The sequence below is a fragment of the Prionailurus viverrinus genome, chromosome D3 (genome assembly GCF_022837055.1).
Source record: "Prionailurus viverrinus isolate Anna chromosome D3, UM_Priviv_1.0, whole genome shotgun sequence".
NCBI classification, from domain to species: Eukaryota; Metazoa; Chordata; class Mammalia; order Carnivora; family Felidae; genus Prionailurus; species Prionailurus viverrinus.
In genome coordinates, this window is record NC_062572.1 from 44,673,451 (window position 1) to 44,690,642 (window position 17,192).

Consider the following 17,192-nt stretch of genomic DNA (forward strand, 5'->3'; position numbering starts at 1 on the left):
TCCCGGATGCCCCAGAGACTTTTGGGGAAGGGACATGCTTACTCCGCCACCCCGGTGACACTACCGCTCCCCAACTCTCTCACCCCACTCTCTAGGTAGTTTGGGGGTCTAGAAACAAGCCCAGCAGCGGCACTTTTCGCGCACACCAAGGGTGAGCATTTGACCGACTGGAAGACGCCTTCTTCCGACATCGTTCTGCCGCTGGTGCGACGAGAAAAGGGAGACCCGGGGCGAGACACCGCGCGGGGGAGAGACCGGGCGAGAAAGCGACTGGGCAGGGGCGAGCACGGGCCGGAGGGCGGGGCGGGCGCGGGAGGGCGCGAGGGGGCGTGGGCGCGGCGGCCCGCGCGCCCCGGCGGGCCAGGGGGAGGGGCGCTGGCGGGAGCGGCGCCTCCCGCCCGGGGTGAGCGGCGCGCGCGGCAGCCCCGCGGCACAGAGCGCCGAGCGGGGAACGCGGGCGGGTGGCGGCGAGGAAGGGTTGGAGCGCAGACGGCCGACGCGCGGCGCGGCTGCCATGGACGCGCAGTGACCCGCTGTTTAGTGCGAACTTCCTCGGCTGCGCGGAGCTCCCTGGCTGGCGGTGCGTCTCCTCGGTCACCATGAAAGGTAGGGCGGCGGCGGCGGGCTGCGCTGGGCTCCCGGCCCGCAGGGCGGGCTTCGGGACGCGCGGGAGGGGGCGGAGGTGCAAGCTGCGCGAACTTTCTCCAGGCGGAGGGTCGGAGGAGATGCGGCGCGTGGATCGTGCGTGCACGCGTGGGGCGCTCCTCCGCCCCGCAGTTCCGCACGGCAGGAGACCCAGGGGTTCGGGTTTGGGGGCGTACAAGTATTCCTCTCCCCATCGTGTCTCTCTGCGAAGTAGTTTGAAGCCCTAAGTCGTTGTTTACAGATTCCAGTTCCCAACTTTTTAATTGAAAAAACATGCCGAGGAGAGTGGAGGCATCCTCATTCCTCCCAGTCCGTTTTCCGCTCTGAGGCGCTCCACACTGTGTTTGGGGGTCCTCTCCGCTCGGCTGGTGCAGTTTCCCCATCTGAGAAGTCGACGTGCTGCCAGCCGGGTGTTTCCTTCGGGACTCGGGGATGTTCTCGGTGCGCCCTCCCCACATCTGGCAATGATTAGGTGCCCGCGGAGTTCAGCTGGCTCAGAAAATGCGTTTGGCATCTTTCTCCATCAGACCCACCGATTGGAAAATAACTGCTCTCGGTTCCGCGTCCCTTCCATGTGCTTGCCTGTGCAGTTGGTGTGCCCACGTGTGCTCAGAGGTGACACAAATCATTCCGTTGATCGTCTCCTGGGCGGTGTCCTCTGCAGGCCGGTTTAGGGGAGTGCCAGATGTTATCGTACCTTTAAGCGGAATCACAAGGATGAGGGCTTTGCAGGGCAACTTTCTATTTATTAGAAACAACAGAATTCTGATTTATATGTGGGATAAATAATTGCAACGGGCATCAAAAGGGAATCATTTCGGGATGGCCTGGCGTGGTGTTTACACAAGACTGGAGTTTCTAGTTTTGTGCTAGGATAACACGGGCCGGGCTTGAGTGAGGGGGCTGGGTGCGAAATGCCATGTGACCGCCGTGACCGAATTTCCAGCCACCAGAGACCACGCGATGCGATCGCTTTGACTTGCCAGGGCTGTGGTCCGAGGGAGGTGTCTGGGAAGCCCCACACGCTTGGAAAGTAACTTTTGCCTCTAGCGTTCTCTGGAAGGAAGTTCTCGCTAAAGTATCCGGAGCGATACCGTCCTACCAATTAGCTGCCCTTCCAAGGTGTTAGTTTCCTAGTCAGGAGACTCGAGGAAAGGCAGGGACTGAACTCCAGGTGAAAAGTCACCCTCCCCAGAAGAGAAACGAAAAGATATGATACAATTTTCTGGCTAGGGAATTTCAAAACGCAGTGGTGTGTGTTTCTTGTTTTTCCACTCAGTTTGTCTTCTCTCATTTACATTTTAGGAAACACACTTTCCTTGGCTAGCACTGATTAAAGGATCCTCCCAGAAAGGAAAGAGTTCACATGGCTAAATGTTACTCTGGGGCTCAGTTACCTTCATATGAGCCAGAAGTTAATCTTATTGCTGGTCCCTGAGGCCAGTAGTTTTTGAACTTTTGGGAAGATCAGCTCCCATCTGGGCTCCTGAACCCTGAAAATTTTATGCTTTTTGACTGGGTAAATGACCATTACTGCAATTTGGGTATTTTTAAGTGTTAATTCAAATCTGCCAGGAAGACACACCTGAAAGTCCTAAATGTACATTTGTGAAGTTTCCGCTGCATTCTGGACCAGCTTGCAGACCCCCCTGGAGAAGTCTCATTGCTTACCCTCTGTGATCCAGGCACTGTCTAAAGGCCCCACTTACCTTGTGTCCCAGTGGGGGAGGGGGTATAAGGTACTGGTGAATCCCAGGGTAGACTACTTGCTTTGAAGGCCTCTTTTCAAAGGAAATATTCTGTAAGAGATTTGCTTACCAACTATTGCCATATAACTTACATTCATTTGTCTGGTTACTGAGGTGGGGAAAGGAGAGGATGGTAATAATTTTTTAGTATGTACTAAGTGCCAACCCCTGTGCTACACCCTCTACAAGCCCTCTATCAATTAATCCTCAGTGGTATGAGGTAGGTATTTTAACTCCTACGTTACAGATGTGGAAACTGAGTCTAGAACTTATAAGAACTGGAGTCCAGGAGTGTGGTAAGCACTAAAGACAAGCTCTGCCAATTTCCCTGTGTTCCTTGGAAAGGCCTAGGACACCAGGTATGATAACTTCTGGTATAGACTAGAAGAAGACAACTAAGTAGCCAAGTAACCCACAGTAGGTGCAGCAGTCAGGAAGGGGGTGGATCCAAGAAATTGGACACAAGGCTTCTGAAGCCAAGCAGAGAGTGTATTTCTAGCCAAGGAGGAAGGCTGCCTTTACCGAGTGGAATTATTTTGACAATTTGCCATAGGTAACCAATCCAAAGTTTTCCTTGGGTTTGTGATTATGTCTCGTAGTTACTAACTCATTATGCTGAAGAAAGCCAATGTTTCATTAGACTTTAACTTCCCTAAATGATACAGGTCAATGACAAACCTTGCAAATGCTTAAAGTATTAACTTAAAACATTCTTTAGATAAATAGAAAATTAGTAGACTCCTTAGAAGTTACAGAACTTTTTTTTTTTTTTTGCTAAAGCAAAAATTTAGCTCCTGTACGAGTCCAATGCTTTTATAAGGTACCTATTTGACTTTATAATTCTGATGTTTCAACCTGGGACATCTATGTAATAAACCTGGCTTTTGGAGTGTAATTCCACATCTGCCATGAGCCACAGCGCCACCTATCTGTTGCATTCAGCAAGTACTTGTCTCTGTTTATTTCCTCGATCTCTGGAATCACAAGTACCAAAATAATGACATCATTATATCTTTTCCAGAAGAAAATTACTTGCCTTGTGCTGCAATACTCGAAGTCTTTCAAACTTATTAAAACATGAAGTTGTTTTAATTTATTTCCAGTTTCATTTTCAATTAGCTGTGCTACACCATAAATCTCATGGTTTTGGATAAATAGTCACATTCTTTTTGAAGGAATTTGACTCCTCCAGAGTTAGGTGTGTCATTATTAAATCACGTTTCTAGTTCTGAAAGTTGGGAATATTGGTAAGTTTTAATGCAGCAGCACTTGTTGCCTAAGAGATGGCCCAAAACAGCCACTAGCAACTGGGACCACAGTGGTCCAAACCACTGTTCTGATTTAACACAGGAAGGAGGTTGGTGCCATCAAATCATAGTATTCAGCTGCTTATTTTTGTGCGCCTGTATATAAACATTTCTGAAATACTGTTGGCAAGAATACTTAAAAAATGCACTGGTAAGCAATATATGTCTATTGCCAGTTGTTTTTCTGGACTCATGGACTCCTTGCTTTACCACTGTCTCTCTAAGATTTCTTGTCCTTAACTGGGATAAGTAAACAAGCGTGTAAGGGCCAGCCGCATTGAAAGCATCATGTTTTCTGAGGGGGAATGGAAACAAAATGAGGCCTTTTCTCCTTCACTGATTTGGAATTGGGGCTGACCTTCCTCTAGAAGGCAATTTTACAATCTAATTATACTTTTGACTTTTCATTAGTTTGGGGATGCTTAACATTCTTAATCTGAGGTTTAATTATTGCTAAGTATAGATCTTTTCTGTGGTCTCTGCAGTTTCCCAAGATTGCTCCTATGTCCCCTCCCCCCTGCTTTTTACCATGCAGTTCATCTACTGATAAGGGTGTGACTGGGACAAGCTGGCAGATGATAGCTTGCAAGCTACAGCATAACCAGGTGTCTAATTTTCTGAATTAATGCTTATTAAAATAGTATTTTAAAACAGTTGATGCAGCTGCTGCCAAAGTAAGTTTTCAGATGGGAAAATAGACATTTAAGTTTTGTGATAGAAAAAAAATATATTTTGCCTCAGGTAAACGCGGAATGTGAGTAATCTCTCAGGTGGCAAATCTGACACGTGTCTCCCCATGGTGGGAAGAAGGGGTGGGGTCCTGGGAAAGGAGGCCCAGAGTGGTGGTAGAGCACAGCCTTCTTGCTGGCCGTGTGTACCCATGGTGCTTTGGAGCTTCAGCTGGTGAGTCTGAGTGAAGAGAATCAGGCAGTCAGGGGGAGTGGGGGCTGGACAGCATTCTAGGTCTGGAAGGTAATCATCTGTGAAGAATCTAACCCCACCTGGGGTCAGCTCTACCAGGCTGTTTCTGCCCTTTCCATCTTCTGCCATTCTGAAGGCACCGGCTGACTCCCACTCAGCTTCCAGAGTTCCTGTCAATGGCCTGGAGGAAGGAAACAGGGTCATATGTTGGAAGATAAATGGCAGGGACGAGGTTGATCTGTACCAAGGGGTGCACTTGCTAACAACTTCTTAGGTATGACTGATGGCCACTTAATATGCCCAGTTATTATTTTTCTCTTTAATAATAGCTGACACTTATTGAGCACCTGCCCAGCCGAGTGTCCTTATTTTCTCCATTTTGCAGATAGGAAAAGTTTGGCTCAAAGAGATATAGTTACTTATCTAAGGGCACCTAGCTGGTCAGTGGGAAAACCGGTATTCAAACTCCGACAGTCTGACTCCAGAATGCACATGACACCTCTTGCTTAGACTCCTTCCTAGCCAAACTCTAATATTCCACTCAATCAACCCATCTTTGTTAAGTACCTACTGTGTGTCACATTCCACTAGATACTAAGTGAGCCACATACAGTCCTACCATCTGGACTCAGACCTATAATAACCTGGCATCAAAGGTCTGAAGAAATTGATGTGCTCTACAGCCAGCCACTAGAAGAGCCTCTTTAGATAGAAGCTCTTGTAAAAGATATATCATATTCCAGAGTCATTGCCATGTGTACAGTTTATCTTCTGGGAGGTTTTGCTTATGACTGATTGAATGAATGTGAGTGGCTCACTGAATCCAACAACTCTGAAAACAGCCTCTGCACCACAGTTTTGCTGACAGATTTGCCATGAAACAATGGAACATTGTCAGAAGTGTCATATTCGAGAACAGACTGTAACCATCAGTAGATGATCAGTTATAAGAAAAATACATAAAAATAGAATAGTAGTAGTGGTAGTAAATAAACATTATGAGCAACAGATAGGGAAATAGAGACATTCTTCATAGAAAGTATTTCATTCTTTACTGCTGACACCGCTGTTTCTAACCATAGCAACAAAGCTTGAGGGAGGTAACTTTTCAATCAGTGATTTGATTTCTGTTTAAGTGAGTGATATTTGAAGAGCCCAAACCAATATAGTGCCTTGAAAAGATCCTGCTGATTGCTTAAGGGTCCTTTGTAATTATATGGCAGTGAAAACCAGCGTAAACAGAAATAAGTGATATCAAATTAAGATGCCAAAGAGCTAATTCCTGAATTTATCATGAATATTCAGTTAATACTCTTTAGAATATAAAGGAAGTATGTTTTTCAGCATGGGAGAAGTTTTAAAAATTAAGTAAATTTATTGGACTTTGATATATTAAATATGACTCTTTTATGTTTTCTTGAATGAATGGTTTGGGACTATAACTCAGTATCACATGAGGTCATATTCACTAGACTGAGATTGGATATTTGACATTCTGCCTGACTTGTGTTTGGCTTTTGTGGAAGCAGTTGCACTTCTTTGGGCCTAAGTCACTTCCTTGTGACCTAGAAATGTTAAGAAACCGATATTTATGTAACAACGTATTATTCACAGGCAAAATAGTTCAACTTTATACCTGATAACGCATACTTTAAAATATAACCATTTCATAAAATGTAATTATACATAGTGACCCCAGGAGTTGAGCCTGATAATTTTAGTGTGGTGGCAAGGGGTGTGGACTCTGAAACCAGAGGACCTGGTAACCACATGAAAATTACCTAACCTCCCCTGGTTAGGAACATAGCCCCTGGTTTACTTCTCTGTCAAGTGGGGGATAGTAATGACATCTACCCAATGCCATTTTTATTTGTTCGTTGTGTGGAGGATTAAATAGGTTGGTATGGATTGTTTAGAATAGTGTCTAGCACTTAATGAAAACTCAAGACATTTTAGTTATTGTTATACTGTGTAATTGTTAACCTGCTGCCTCCTCCAGGCAGTAATAGAATTGCCAGTTATGAACCATTTAAGTTAATCAAGTGAAACAATATATACCATGAAGAAAAAATTTCAGTTTTGAGAGAAAAGTAATTTTCAAATTATAAATGTGTTAAAGCTGACCTCAGAGGCTGGAGGGAGCTGTGCTCTCTATAGGAACGGTGCTCACATTGGTCTATCTTTAGCTGTTGTCTCTAGTGTTATCGTCATCATTGTATTATATAAAAACCAGCCATACTGAAAATGCAGGGACCGTGTTTATAGTGAGTTTGTAAACTATGGTAAAATCATACAATTTTCTCATTTGTGGTAGTGGTAGAAAATTGATTAAATAAATTTGTAAATACATTTAATTTGCCTAAGAGCATGCAATTTCCAGGAGCACTATTGTTCATGCCTACTAATAATGACATACTATTTTTAAAGATATGTATCTCAAATCCAGTGTCCAGATTTATCCAGTAAAAATACGACATCAAAGAATCAAAACATAAAACAAATTCATCTCTAAGGAAGCATTAGGACAGAGGCATATATATATATATATATATATATATATACTGTATGAGATCATGTCTATTTCACTGGTAGTGTTGATTTCCTACTGATTTGTCATATTTGTATTTTATTATTTATGATTGGGCCACCAAATCTTAACTAGCTTTCACTTACTCTTTATTTAATATATTACTTAAATATGTTCAAATATTCTTTATATCAAATATATTCAAATATTCATTTAGTATATGATTGAGATCTATTCAAATATTTAGTACATTATATAGTATATTATTTACATTATTTAGTATATTATACAGCTCCTGTCCCCAAAGAGCTTGCAGTCTGGTGGGCAGAGCAAGGCTTATGCACAAACAATTGGAATCTAAGGTAAAAGGTGAAATGGGGCCTATGTGAAGTTCAGATAAATGTTGTTGGAGGACAGGAGGAGAGGGCAACCTGGCTGAGAACAGGGATAATTTCATTTGGAGGGATGATGCAAGCTGATTCATTACCTTGAATTATATTTCATATTTCAGATTGCATTATTCTAATTGTAATTGAAGAGGGAAATGGTACATCCAGGCACCGCAAAACCTTGAAGTGAGGCATTTCACTGTAGGAGGTGAGAGAAGATCACAGTTTTCTCAAACTTTGTCTCCTGAGCTCAATGTTGGTCCATTATTTGCAATTAATTATAGTATATCACTTTGGCATAATTGTCTGGATAACCTAAACAGAAAGTTAAGTGATTTCAAAACAAAACAGATGTATCAGTTGTTTATTTATTATTTGGGAGGGGGCTAGTTAACAAAGACCACTTATTTTTTGCATGCCTCCAGAGAATTGGACAGCATTAGTTTTCCTTGATAAATGACCCATGTATTTGAGGCCGTTTCAGAGCCCTTATAAAATCTGAGGCAGTGATTCGTCTGCTCTGGACTTTCTTATTATTAACCTGACAATGTGATTGGATGAGGAGGTCCATCATAAAACAAAGAGAGGCATGTCCTCTGCCCTATAATTAGCCATGAATGGTAGATGTGGGGATCAAGGTTTTGAGTGTCATATTTGTTTCTTACTTTTTAAGTTGTTAAAGTTGGCTCCCAGGGGAAATCTGGTTTAGCCTACACTCCCAATTTAGGGGTAAAAGTAACAAAAAAAAATCACCTCAATTTGTTGGACTATAAAGGAATGAAAAAGGTGTGGTATCTCTCTTTAGCCTAAAAGCAAGTATTTGCTGTTTTTATAAGAATCAGAACCATAAGTTATACCACAAATTGGGGTCATTTTATGTCTGTAATATTGACTTAAAAAAAAAAACAAACTTATACTATTGGACCAAAAAGTGATCCTTTTGTTATAAAACATAAAGTTGGGAAAGCAGCTGAATAATTGAAATAAATCTTCTGTAATATTTGGAGTAATCTACAAGTATTTAAATTGCTACAAATTCCTTTATCCATTTGGAGTAGGGTAGTGGGGAGGCCTGGAAGGCAGATCTAATTACCCCATCAAAATTATGCTGAACCTCAGTATTATATTACACTGCACTGAGCTCTTTCACTTGCAGAATACTTAACAACTATGGCCCAGAAATGCCAATGGGCAAACCAAACTATACAAGGGCCATGCTAGGTTTTATATTTATAAAGCTATGAAGCCAGGGCAGATAGTACTAGTACGGCTCTTAAGGTTAAAGAATGTCTGCCTTTGGGGCGCCTGGGTGGCTCAGTTGGTTAACCATCTGACTTCGGCTCAGGTCATTGATCTCACGGCTAGTGAGTTCAAGCCCTGAGTCAGGCTCTGTGCTGACAGCTCAGAGCCTGGAGCCTGCTTCAGATTCTGTCTCCCTCTCTCTGCCCCTCCCCTGCTCACACTCTGTCTCTCTCAAAAATAAAAAGAATGTCTGTCTTCAGTTTTTACAGCCCAAATTTGTTAAGATAAATCTTCTTCAATATCAGATAGATACTTCAGTGCCAGTTAGCTAGGGTCCAAATTGAACCCACCCCACATAATACTCTTGCTAGTCAAACTTCCCTGCTGTTGACCTCCCCCAAATGCTCACTTCAGACTGGAGCTTTGAGTCTTTTGAAACTTGAGCACTAAAGTAGTCCCTACCTGGGGCACCTGGGTGGCTCAGTTGGCTTAGCATCTGACTCTTGATTTTGGCTCAGGTTGAGCCCCAACATCACGCCCCATGTTGGGCTTCTCACTGAGCCTGCTTGAGATCCTCTCCCTTTCTATTTCTCTTTCTCTCTTTTCCTTCCTCTACGCATCCCCCCTGCTCAGGTGTGTTCTCTCTCTCTCTCAAACATAAAAAATAAAAAAATAAGTGGTCCCTACCCAAACCTAAAGCTATCTTGTATTTCATGAGCATTCAAGTTTTGTGATATTTATTTTTGTCCTTAAAGCAGAGTACCGCTGTTACCACCTCTGTCCTCTTACTTAGAAAGACCCCTCATGTTTATTAAGCATTAAGTATGTGTTGGGTGTTTCCCACATATCAATTCCTGTTTGCCTCCCAACAATAAGTGAGATAGGAATTATTGGTCCCATCTTATGGGAGAATGAGAGGCAGCCTTGAGTTTATGTTGCCAGACGAGGTGGAGCCAGTGTTCGAACCCAGGTCTTCTAATTCCAGAGCCCAAGCTTTGGCTGGCTCAGCCTGGCTTTAGGAGAAAAGTCCCCCAGAACAGCACAGTGGTGTCCAAAGAGATGCCCAAAATATTTAGTAACCCAGGTGACATTCTCTGGAGGCCACAGTTCTGCAGTGCCATGAAGGTGCCTCCACGCAGCAGTGGCCAGTGGAGGGCAACTGTAGACTCAGGGGTCCAGATGACACTGGGTATTTGGCTCCAGGGATGCAGGGGCATTTTTTCCTCTCCTCACCACCCAGACCTGCTGTGATAGGTAGTGGTGGTGGGAACCCACAGGAACAGCTTGCAGGAATGCTCACGGCAGGCAGCGTATGTTCACCAGCTGGTTTGGAAGCATGGAAACATTCTAACAGCTGGTAGGACTGTGCTGTTCTGTTCTAACAGTGATGGCTGTACAAGAGCTGAGACTGCATCGAGGTAGAAACAGCATAGAGTAGCCGATGGATACGCACATGTGGACAGCATCACTGAGCCTAGCCTCTGTCCACGGTCCTTCAGCCTGGCTCCTAAGGAAGTCTGAACTTGCTCTGTTCAGTTTGGCGTTTGTCAGAACATACTTTGTGCCAGGGATTTAAGGCTCTAAGTCCAAACTTCTTATTCTGTTGCTTCAGGTTGAACTCTTCACACTGGCTCTTTGGAACAGGGTGGACTTTGGACCTTTTTCTGGTCATCAGCACTTTCATTTTTGTCTACCTGACTTTTATCTTGCACCCACATTCCTTTGTTTTGTTGGCTTTATTTTTTTTTTAAATCAAAGTTAGAGATGTGTATATTTGGAAGAGTCAAAAAATATTTATTATGAATGAGATTTATTATGAAAAACAGCAGTTTCCTGCTGGCCCACCTTCATATCATCATTTTCCAGTCCCCAGAGGGAATCTCTTGAGAACTTTTTTAGCATTTTCTTTTGGCATTTACTTTTCTTGCGGTTATCCTCTGATGCCTAACAAACCATCCCCAAACCCTGTAGTGTAAAACAACAGCTGTGTATTTGTTCAGGATTCTGTAGTTCGGCTCGGCTTCTGCTTCCTGGGGTGTTGACCATGCTGGTCAGCCGCACCCCCAGGGCCGGGCATCAGCAGGGTGGCTGGAATGGCTTCTTCCCCTTCGTCATCTCTTGCTCTCCCACAGATCTTCTCTCCCAGGGGGGCCTCCAGTCCAGCACGGTCGTGGGACATTTCACATGGCAGCTAGTTGCCAAAGGGCGAAAACAGAAGCTGAAAGGCATCTGGGGCCCAGTTCCTGAGGTCACCCACTGCTACTTCTGGCAAATTCCATCAGCCAAAGCAAGTCACAGGGCTCTCCCAGATTCAAGAGAGTGGAAATGGGCTTGCACGTGGAGGGATGGAAAGAATTGTTGGTAGTCCTTTATGCGGATGATCTGTCACAACCCCTTGTCTTTAAGTGAAATGCTTGTGGTCTTCTCCTCTTCCTTATTACTATTAGTACTACAGCAGTACTAGTTAGCAATTAGTTAGCAATTAGTACTAATTGCTAATTGAGATTTAGGCATATATATTGACTCCCCTTTATAGCAGATAAGGTTTAGTTCTTTCACCCTTCATTTCCACCTAACAACCCTCATGGATGCCGTCTGTTGCCCTCCATCATCCCAAAATAGTTACATCATAATCTTGATTAAATCAGCATTCAGTGTTCATATTACTATACTTATATAAATGCTATTCACAGCTGACTCATATTTCCTTCATGCATAACTTCTCTCCTCTGGAGTTAACAATTCTCTTGTTTTATTTGCTTAGCTTCCTGTGTGTGTGTGTGTGTGTGTGTGTGTGTGTGTGTGTGTGTGTGTATCTCATCATTCATCCCCAGAGTCTCTTCCACTTTTCTGAATCTCTACACATGTGTTCACCTATAGTAGATATTCTCTCATTTCCATATTTTTGAAGAAATCTTCCCTGGAGCTTTCTGACCTACTCAGGGTTAGGGTTAGATTAGGGTATATGCATGTGTGCATGCACACGGATACACACACACGTGTTTTTCTAGCTTTGTTATTTTAGTGGAATGCATTCTCAAATGTCTCGAAGAAAGTGTTCATGAGAAGTACATTTTTGGGGACTGTGTAGGTCTGAAGACATCTTTGTATTACCTACTCATTCACTGGAGAGATTTCTGTGTAGGAAATAATTTAGCCTTAGAATTTTTGAGGGCACTGATCTATTTTCTTTTAGTTTTGCTATTAAGAAGTGTGAGTGTGAGGTCTTCCTTTCCTTTCCTTTCCTTTCCTTTCCTTTCCTTTCCTTTCCTTTCCTTTCCTCCTCCACTTCCCCTTCCCCTTCCCCTTCCTTTGTAAGCTTTTAAGTTTTCCTGTCTGGAAGTTTTTAGGATTTTCTTTTTGTCCTCAGTGTTCCGAAATTTTACAGTGATATGCTTTGGAGTAGATCTCTTTTCTTTGTGCTGGGAGGAAACTGGCCCTTTCACTCTGGAGACTCATCCTTCACTGCTGAAAAATTTTGTTTAGTTCTTCCTCTGATAATTATCTACCCCTGTTCTTTTACCTGAAACACTTGCTATTTGAATTTAAATATTGGATCCACTGAGTTGATTTTTTTTTTTTTTTGGCTTTGCTCTTTTCTATTTATTTGTTTCCCTTCCTTCCCAGCCTCTGGAATATTTCAGCTGTGTTTTCCAACTCTTCTATTAAATTTTTGCTTTTGTGATCATACTTTTAAAAAAATGTTTATTTATTCATTTATTTATTTAGAGAGAGAGAGAGAGAGAGAGCGTATGAGCAGGGAGGGGCAGAGAGAGAGGGGGAGAGAGAGAATCCCAATCGGGCTCAGTGTAGTCAGTACAGAGTCTGATATGGGGCTCAATCTCATGAACCAGGAGATCATGACCTGAGCCAGAATCAAGAGTCAGACACTTAACCAACTGAGCCACCCAGGTGCCCCTTTATGATCATACTTTTAATTTCCAAGAGCTTTTTCTTTTTCTCTTATGGTTCTTTTTTTAAATTATGCCATCCTGTTCTAATTTTATGGATATGTTATCTTCTCTTATCTCTCTAAGGATATTGGTAGAAATTTTTTATGAAATTTTTTTCGTCTCATATCATATGTCTTTCCTCCAAATTTCTTTATCTGGTTTCCTTTTTTTTTTTTAGTATTTATTTATTTTGAGAGAGAAAGAATGCATGTGCATGAGCAGGGGAGGGACAGAGAGAAGGAGAGAGAGAGAATCCCAAGCAGGCTTCGTGCTGTCAGTGCAGAGCCCGACGTGGGGCTTGAACTCACGAACCACGAGATCATGACCCTAGCTGAAATCGGACACTTAACCAACCGAGCCACCCAGGCACCCCTATCTGGTTTCTTTATGTTCATATTTATTTTTTTCATATTAGAGGCTGTGTCAGATGTCTGGGTCTTATCAGTAGGAACAGACTATGGTAAAGGTTGATTAGAACCTCTTTGTTTTGGTGGGTTTTGTGAACTGTGACTGTCACTCTAGGCTGAACTGGCTGAGCTGTTCCACTGGGGACCACCCAGAATCAGAATCATTCGTTTATTTTTCTCTTAACTGGTCACATTTCCCAGGAAAAGCCTTCCAGTCTTTGACCTAGAGGGCACAGTCTGGCTGACTGGGAGAGGAAGACCACATGTCTGGACATTCAGTGTGCAAACGTTCACCTTTTCTCTGAGTCCCTTGCAGTCCCCTCATCTCAGCTGTTCCTGGTGTCTTCTAAGCAAGATACCTTTTGTTTCTGACTTCTCTGAAAAATAAACTTAGGTCTTCTGCTGTAGTCAGGGAGGGACAGTCACTTCCCTTGGCAGGGGAATTGGGAAGTCCAGCTGCTCCCTGCCCCGCCCCCCCCCCCCCCCCCCCCCCCCGCTGCCCCACGTACCACACAAACCATTTAAAGTGTACAAGTCAGTGGGGTTTTTTTGGATTTTTGTTTTGTTTTGTTTTGTGTATTCACAGGTTTTGCAACCATCATTACAATCAATTTTATTTATTTATTTATTTTTTTATTTTTTTATTTATTTATTAAATTTTTTTAACGTTTACTTATTTTTGAGACAGGGAGAGACACAGCATGAACGGGGGAGGGGCAGAGAGAGAGGGAGACACAGAATCGGAAGCAAGCTCCAGGCTCTGAGCCATCAGTCCAGAGCCCGACGCGGGGCTCCAACTCGCGGACCGTGAGATTGTGACCTGAGCTGAAGTCGGACGCTTAACCGACTGAGCCACCCAGGCACCCCTACAATCAATTTTAGAACACTTTTGTCACCCAAGAAAGAAACCCCATACCCATTAGCTGTCGTTCCCCATTTTCCCCTAAAACTTCTAGCCATAGGCAACCTTTAATCTGCTTTCCAACTCTGAATTTGTTTAACATAGACATTTCATTTCATATACATGGAGTTGTACAACATAGTCTTTCGTGACTGGTTTCTGTCACTTAGCATGATGTGTTCAGGGTCCATTCATATTGTAACACATGCCAGCGCATCATTCCTTTTTAGGGCTGAATAATACTCTATCGTGTGGCTCTACCCTAATTTCTCCGTTCATCATTTTGTGCACATTCAGGGTGTTTCCACTTTTTCCTGTTATGACTAATACTGCTGCAAACATTTGCGTACAAGTTTTTGTGTGGACATGTGTTGTCATTTCTCTAGGATGTATGCCTAGAAGTGAAGTGGCCTAACCCTTAGAGGAAGTGCCAGACCATTTTCCAAAGTGGCTGTACCATTTTACGTGTCCACTGGTAGCATATGAGAGTTCTGATTTCTGCACATCCTTGCCAACATTTGCCATTTGTCTTTTTGGTTATAGGCAACTGCTTCTTAAATATATGTTCATCCAGTCCTCCTATTTTAGCCTTATGTTGATTCTCCCTCAAGAGTGACCTGTGTCCCAAATTCCTCAGCCTTTTCAGCATTCTGTGGTATAAAGCATTGCACCTTAGCTTTTCTGCTGCTAGCACAGGGTTCAGTTTCTTGGGACTGTGGTGTCCTCATGGTGTGGAACTCGAGCCCTCCTCCCCCCACTGCTGCCAGATTCTGGGTCTTAGTCTTGGTCTGACTCCTCACAAGCGGTGAGACCTGGGGTCAAGTTATGTAACTCCTCTGAGCCTTAGTTTTCTCATCTGTAAAACAGAGAAACATAATGAGTAGGAAGTATCTGACATATGGAAGATATTAACTAAATATTAGTTCTCTTATCTTCCCCAAATGTGGTGAATATTTAAAAAGAGGAAGATTTAATCTCTTTTCTTTAGGAATTCATCAACTGGTAGTAGAGATAGACACATATATAACTCTAATCTGCTGAGTTTCAACAACTATTGAGTACCTATAAGGTGCCATAAATGTGCTGGTTGCTGAGGGTACATACAATGCAACAAGTTTCCTGTTTTCAAATGGCTTTCTATCTGGTGGCGTGAAAACCAGCAACTGGAACATGGGATAGACGGAGGAAAGTGCTGTCGCACTGACCTAAAGGGAGTGTAGGGAAAGGAGAGGTATATTCTAACTGTAGGGTGTCACACACTTGGTCCTTAAGTTGATTGGAACATCTTCACTTGAACCCATGGTACCCTGAAATAGCAAGACTCAAAGCTGTCAATCATCAACAGAATTCTCTTCAGCGTTCTCTATCATGAAACTTCTGGCGAGTGTGGCTCTGTGCCACATACCAAGGAAAGTAAAGAAAACAAATAAAAATCACTTTTTGAAACAGGCAAACTGAAGACGGGGTAGCCCATAGGTATTGAAACAAAAATGCGGAAATACAGCTGTGGAAGCCTAAAAGCATGTGCCTATAGATATAAGTCTCACATTGTTTTAAACTTGTTTTGTTATTTTGTTATGTTAAGGTTATGTCCTCTCTGCAGACAAACTGCTGTTACAAGCAGGGATCAGGTTAGGGCCACGCCAGAACTTAGAGGCCTTTCATCTTAGCCAAATCCTTGCTTGTATAGGGGTGCAACAGATGTGTGGCTTAGGTGGTGTCAGAGACAGATTCTGGAAAGTGGCAAGTTGCTGAGGTGACTGGATATTCTCTAGGGAGAATATCCTTATTTAAGAACACCACTTTTGGGGGCCCTCGGTACTGTAAAGATAGTCTACAATGCACTTCCCTTGGGTCTACAGAGCGTGAGGAAAAGTTTTGAGAATAGAATGCAACGTTGCACATCATGTCAGGCTTATTTATCTTCCTCAAACCTGTCTGTCTGCCACTGTGGGCTGAATTGTAGTCTTTTCCCCTCTAAAATCTTCAGGCATTGCTTTCTCTTTCTGTCTCTCAAAATAAATAAAAAAAAAAAAAGAGGGGTGCCTGGGTGGCTCAGTGGATTAAGCATCTGACTCTTGATTTTGGCTCAGGTCATGGTCTCAAGGTTCGTGGGATAGAGCTCCTGTCAGGCTCTGTGCTGACAGCATGGAGCCTGCTTGGCATTCTCTCTCTTTCTCTCTCTCTCTCTCTCTCCGCCCCTCCCCCCCCCCCACTCTGCCCCTCCCCAGCTCATGCTCTCTCTCTCTCTTTCTCTCACAATAAATAAACTTAAAAAATAAAGCATTTAGGCATTAAGAACACTTGACCTTGTCCTCTCTCCTGGGGCTCGTGTAGCCTGATGTGGGTTGCCCACGCAGCCACAGAGCCATCAGCCCTGGCCTTTTTCTCTTTTTCCATCCCCTAAATGCCTGGCTCTACCACTAGCTTGAGTGGGCTGTTTGTTGGCTGCACAGCTGGGGAAACATGGCAGAGGGCTCTGGGGGCCAGCCAACTATGCAAATGAACAACAGATAAGTGTTACCTGACTGACTTCACCTGGCTTTTAAGGATACGAGAAGAGGATTCTAAGATCAACTGTTGAAAACATGAGTAAAACAAAGTTAAGTTCTTTTTCCTCTTTCATAAGGGTTCAAAAACCCTTGTGAATCGCCAAGAAAGGAACATACTATACAGTGTTTCCAAAATTCTCTTTTTTCCTCCAAAGAAAAAACGTTGAGAAGACTCGTTTAAGATGCCTCTCTATGAGACCTTCCCTGATCATCCACATGAGATGTGATCTATGGTACTTGACGTGTACCCCTTAGGTCTCATGATTTTCTGTCTAGTTGTAGAGTTGGACGAGATAGTTGTTTGTATTCTTTTAGTAGCCGCTGTAAGAAGTCCTGATCTTTTTGGAATGAGGCTTAAGACAAGAAGCAGGAGATCCTCCTTGAGCCCTATTAGGAGTCACCTGGAAGGCCTTTGTTTTCTCGAACCCCTAATAGGTTTGAGTATGTTAATTTGGAGACAGAGCTGAACTGTTTTAGTAACAAAAATATGAGACATTTGAAGTTCCCAGGGAAATTTCAGGAAGGAGACAAGAGTTAGTCAGACTAAATGCTGCATGGGAAAAAGATCAGAGAGGAAAAAGAAAACAAACAAACAAACTA

At 43.2% G+C, this 17,192-nt stretch overlaps 1 protein-coding gene across 2 annotated transcripts in view; it reads left to right on the forward strand.

The window, feature by feature from the left end:
* The first annotated feature begins 392 nt into the window (after positions 1–392).
* COLEC12 (collectin subfamily member 12) overlaps positions 393–17,192 on the forward strand; it is a 196,195-nt gene continuing 179,395 nt past the window's right edge. For both annotated transcript variants that reach the window (XM_047828769.1, XM_047828770.1), the window contains exon 1: positions 393–606. In XM_047828769.1, the coding sequence (XP_047684725.1) occupies positions 600–606 (7 nt within the window). In that variant the 5' untranslated portion in view covers positions 393–599. The remainder of the gene's footprint in view (positions 607–17,192) is intronic.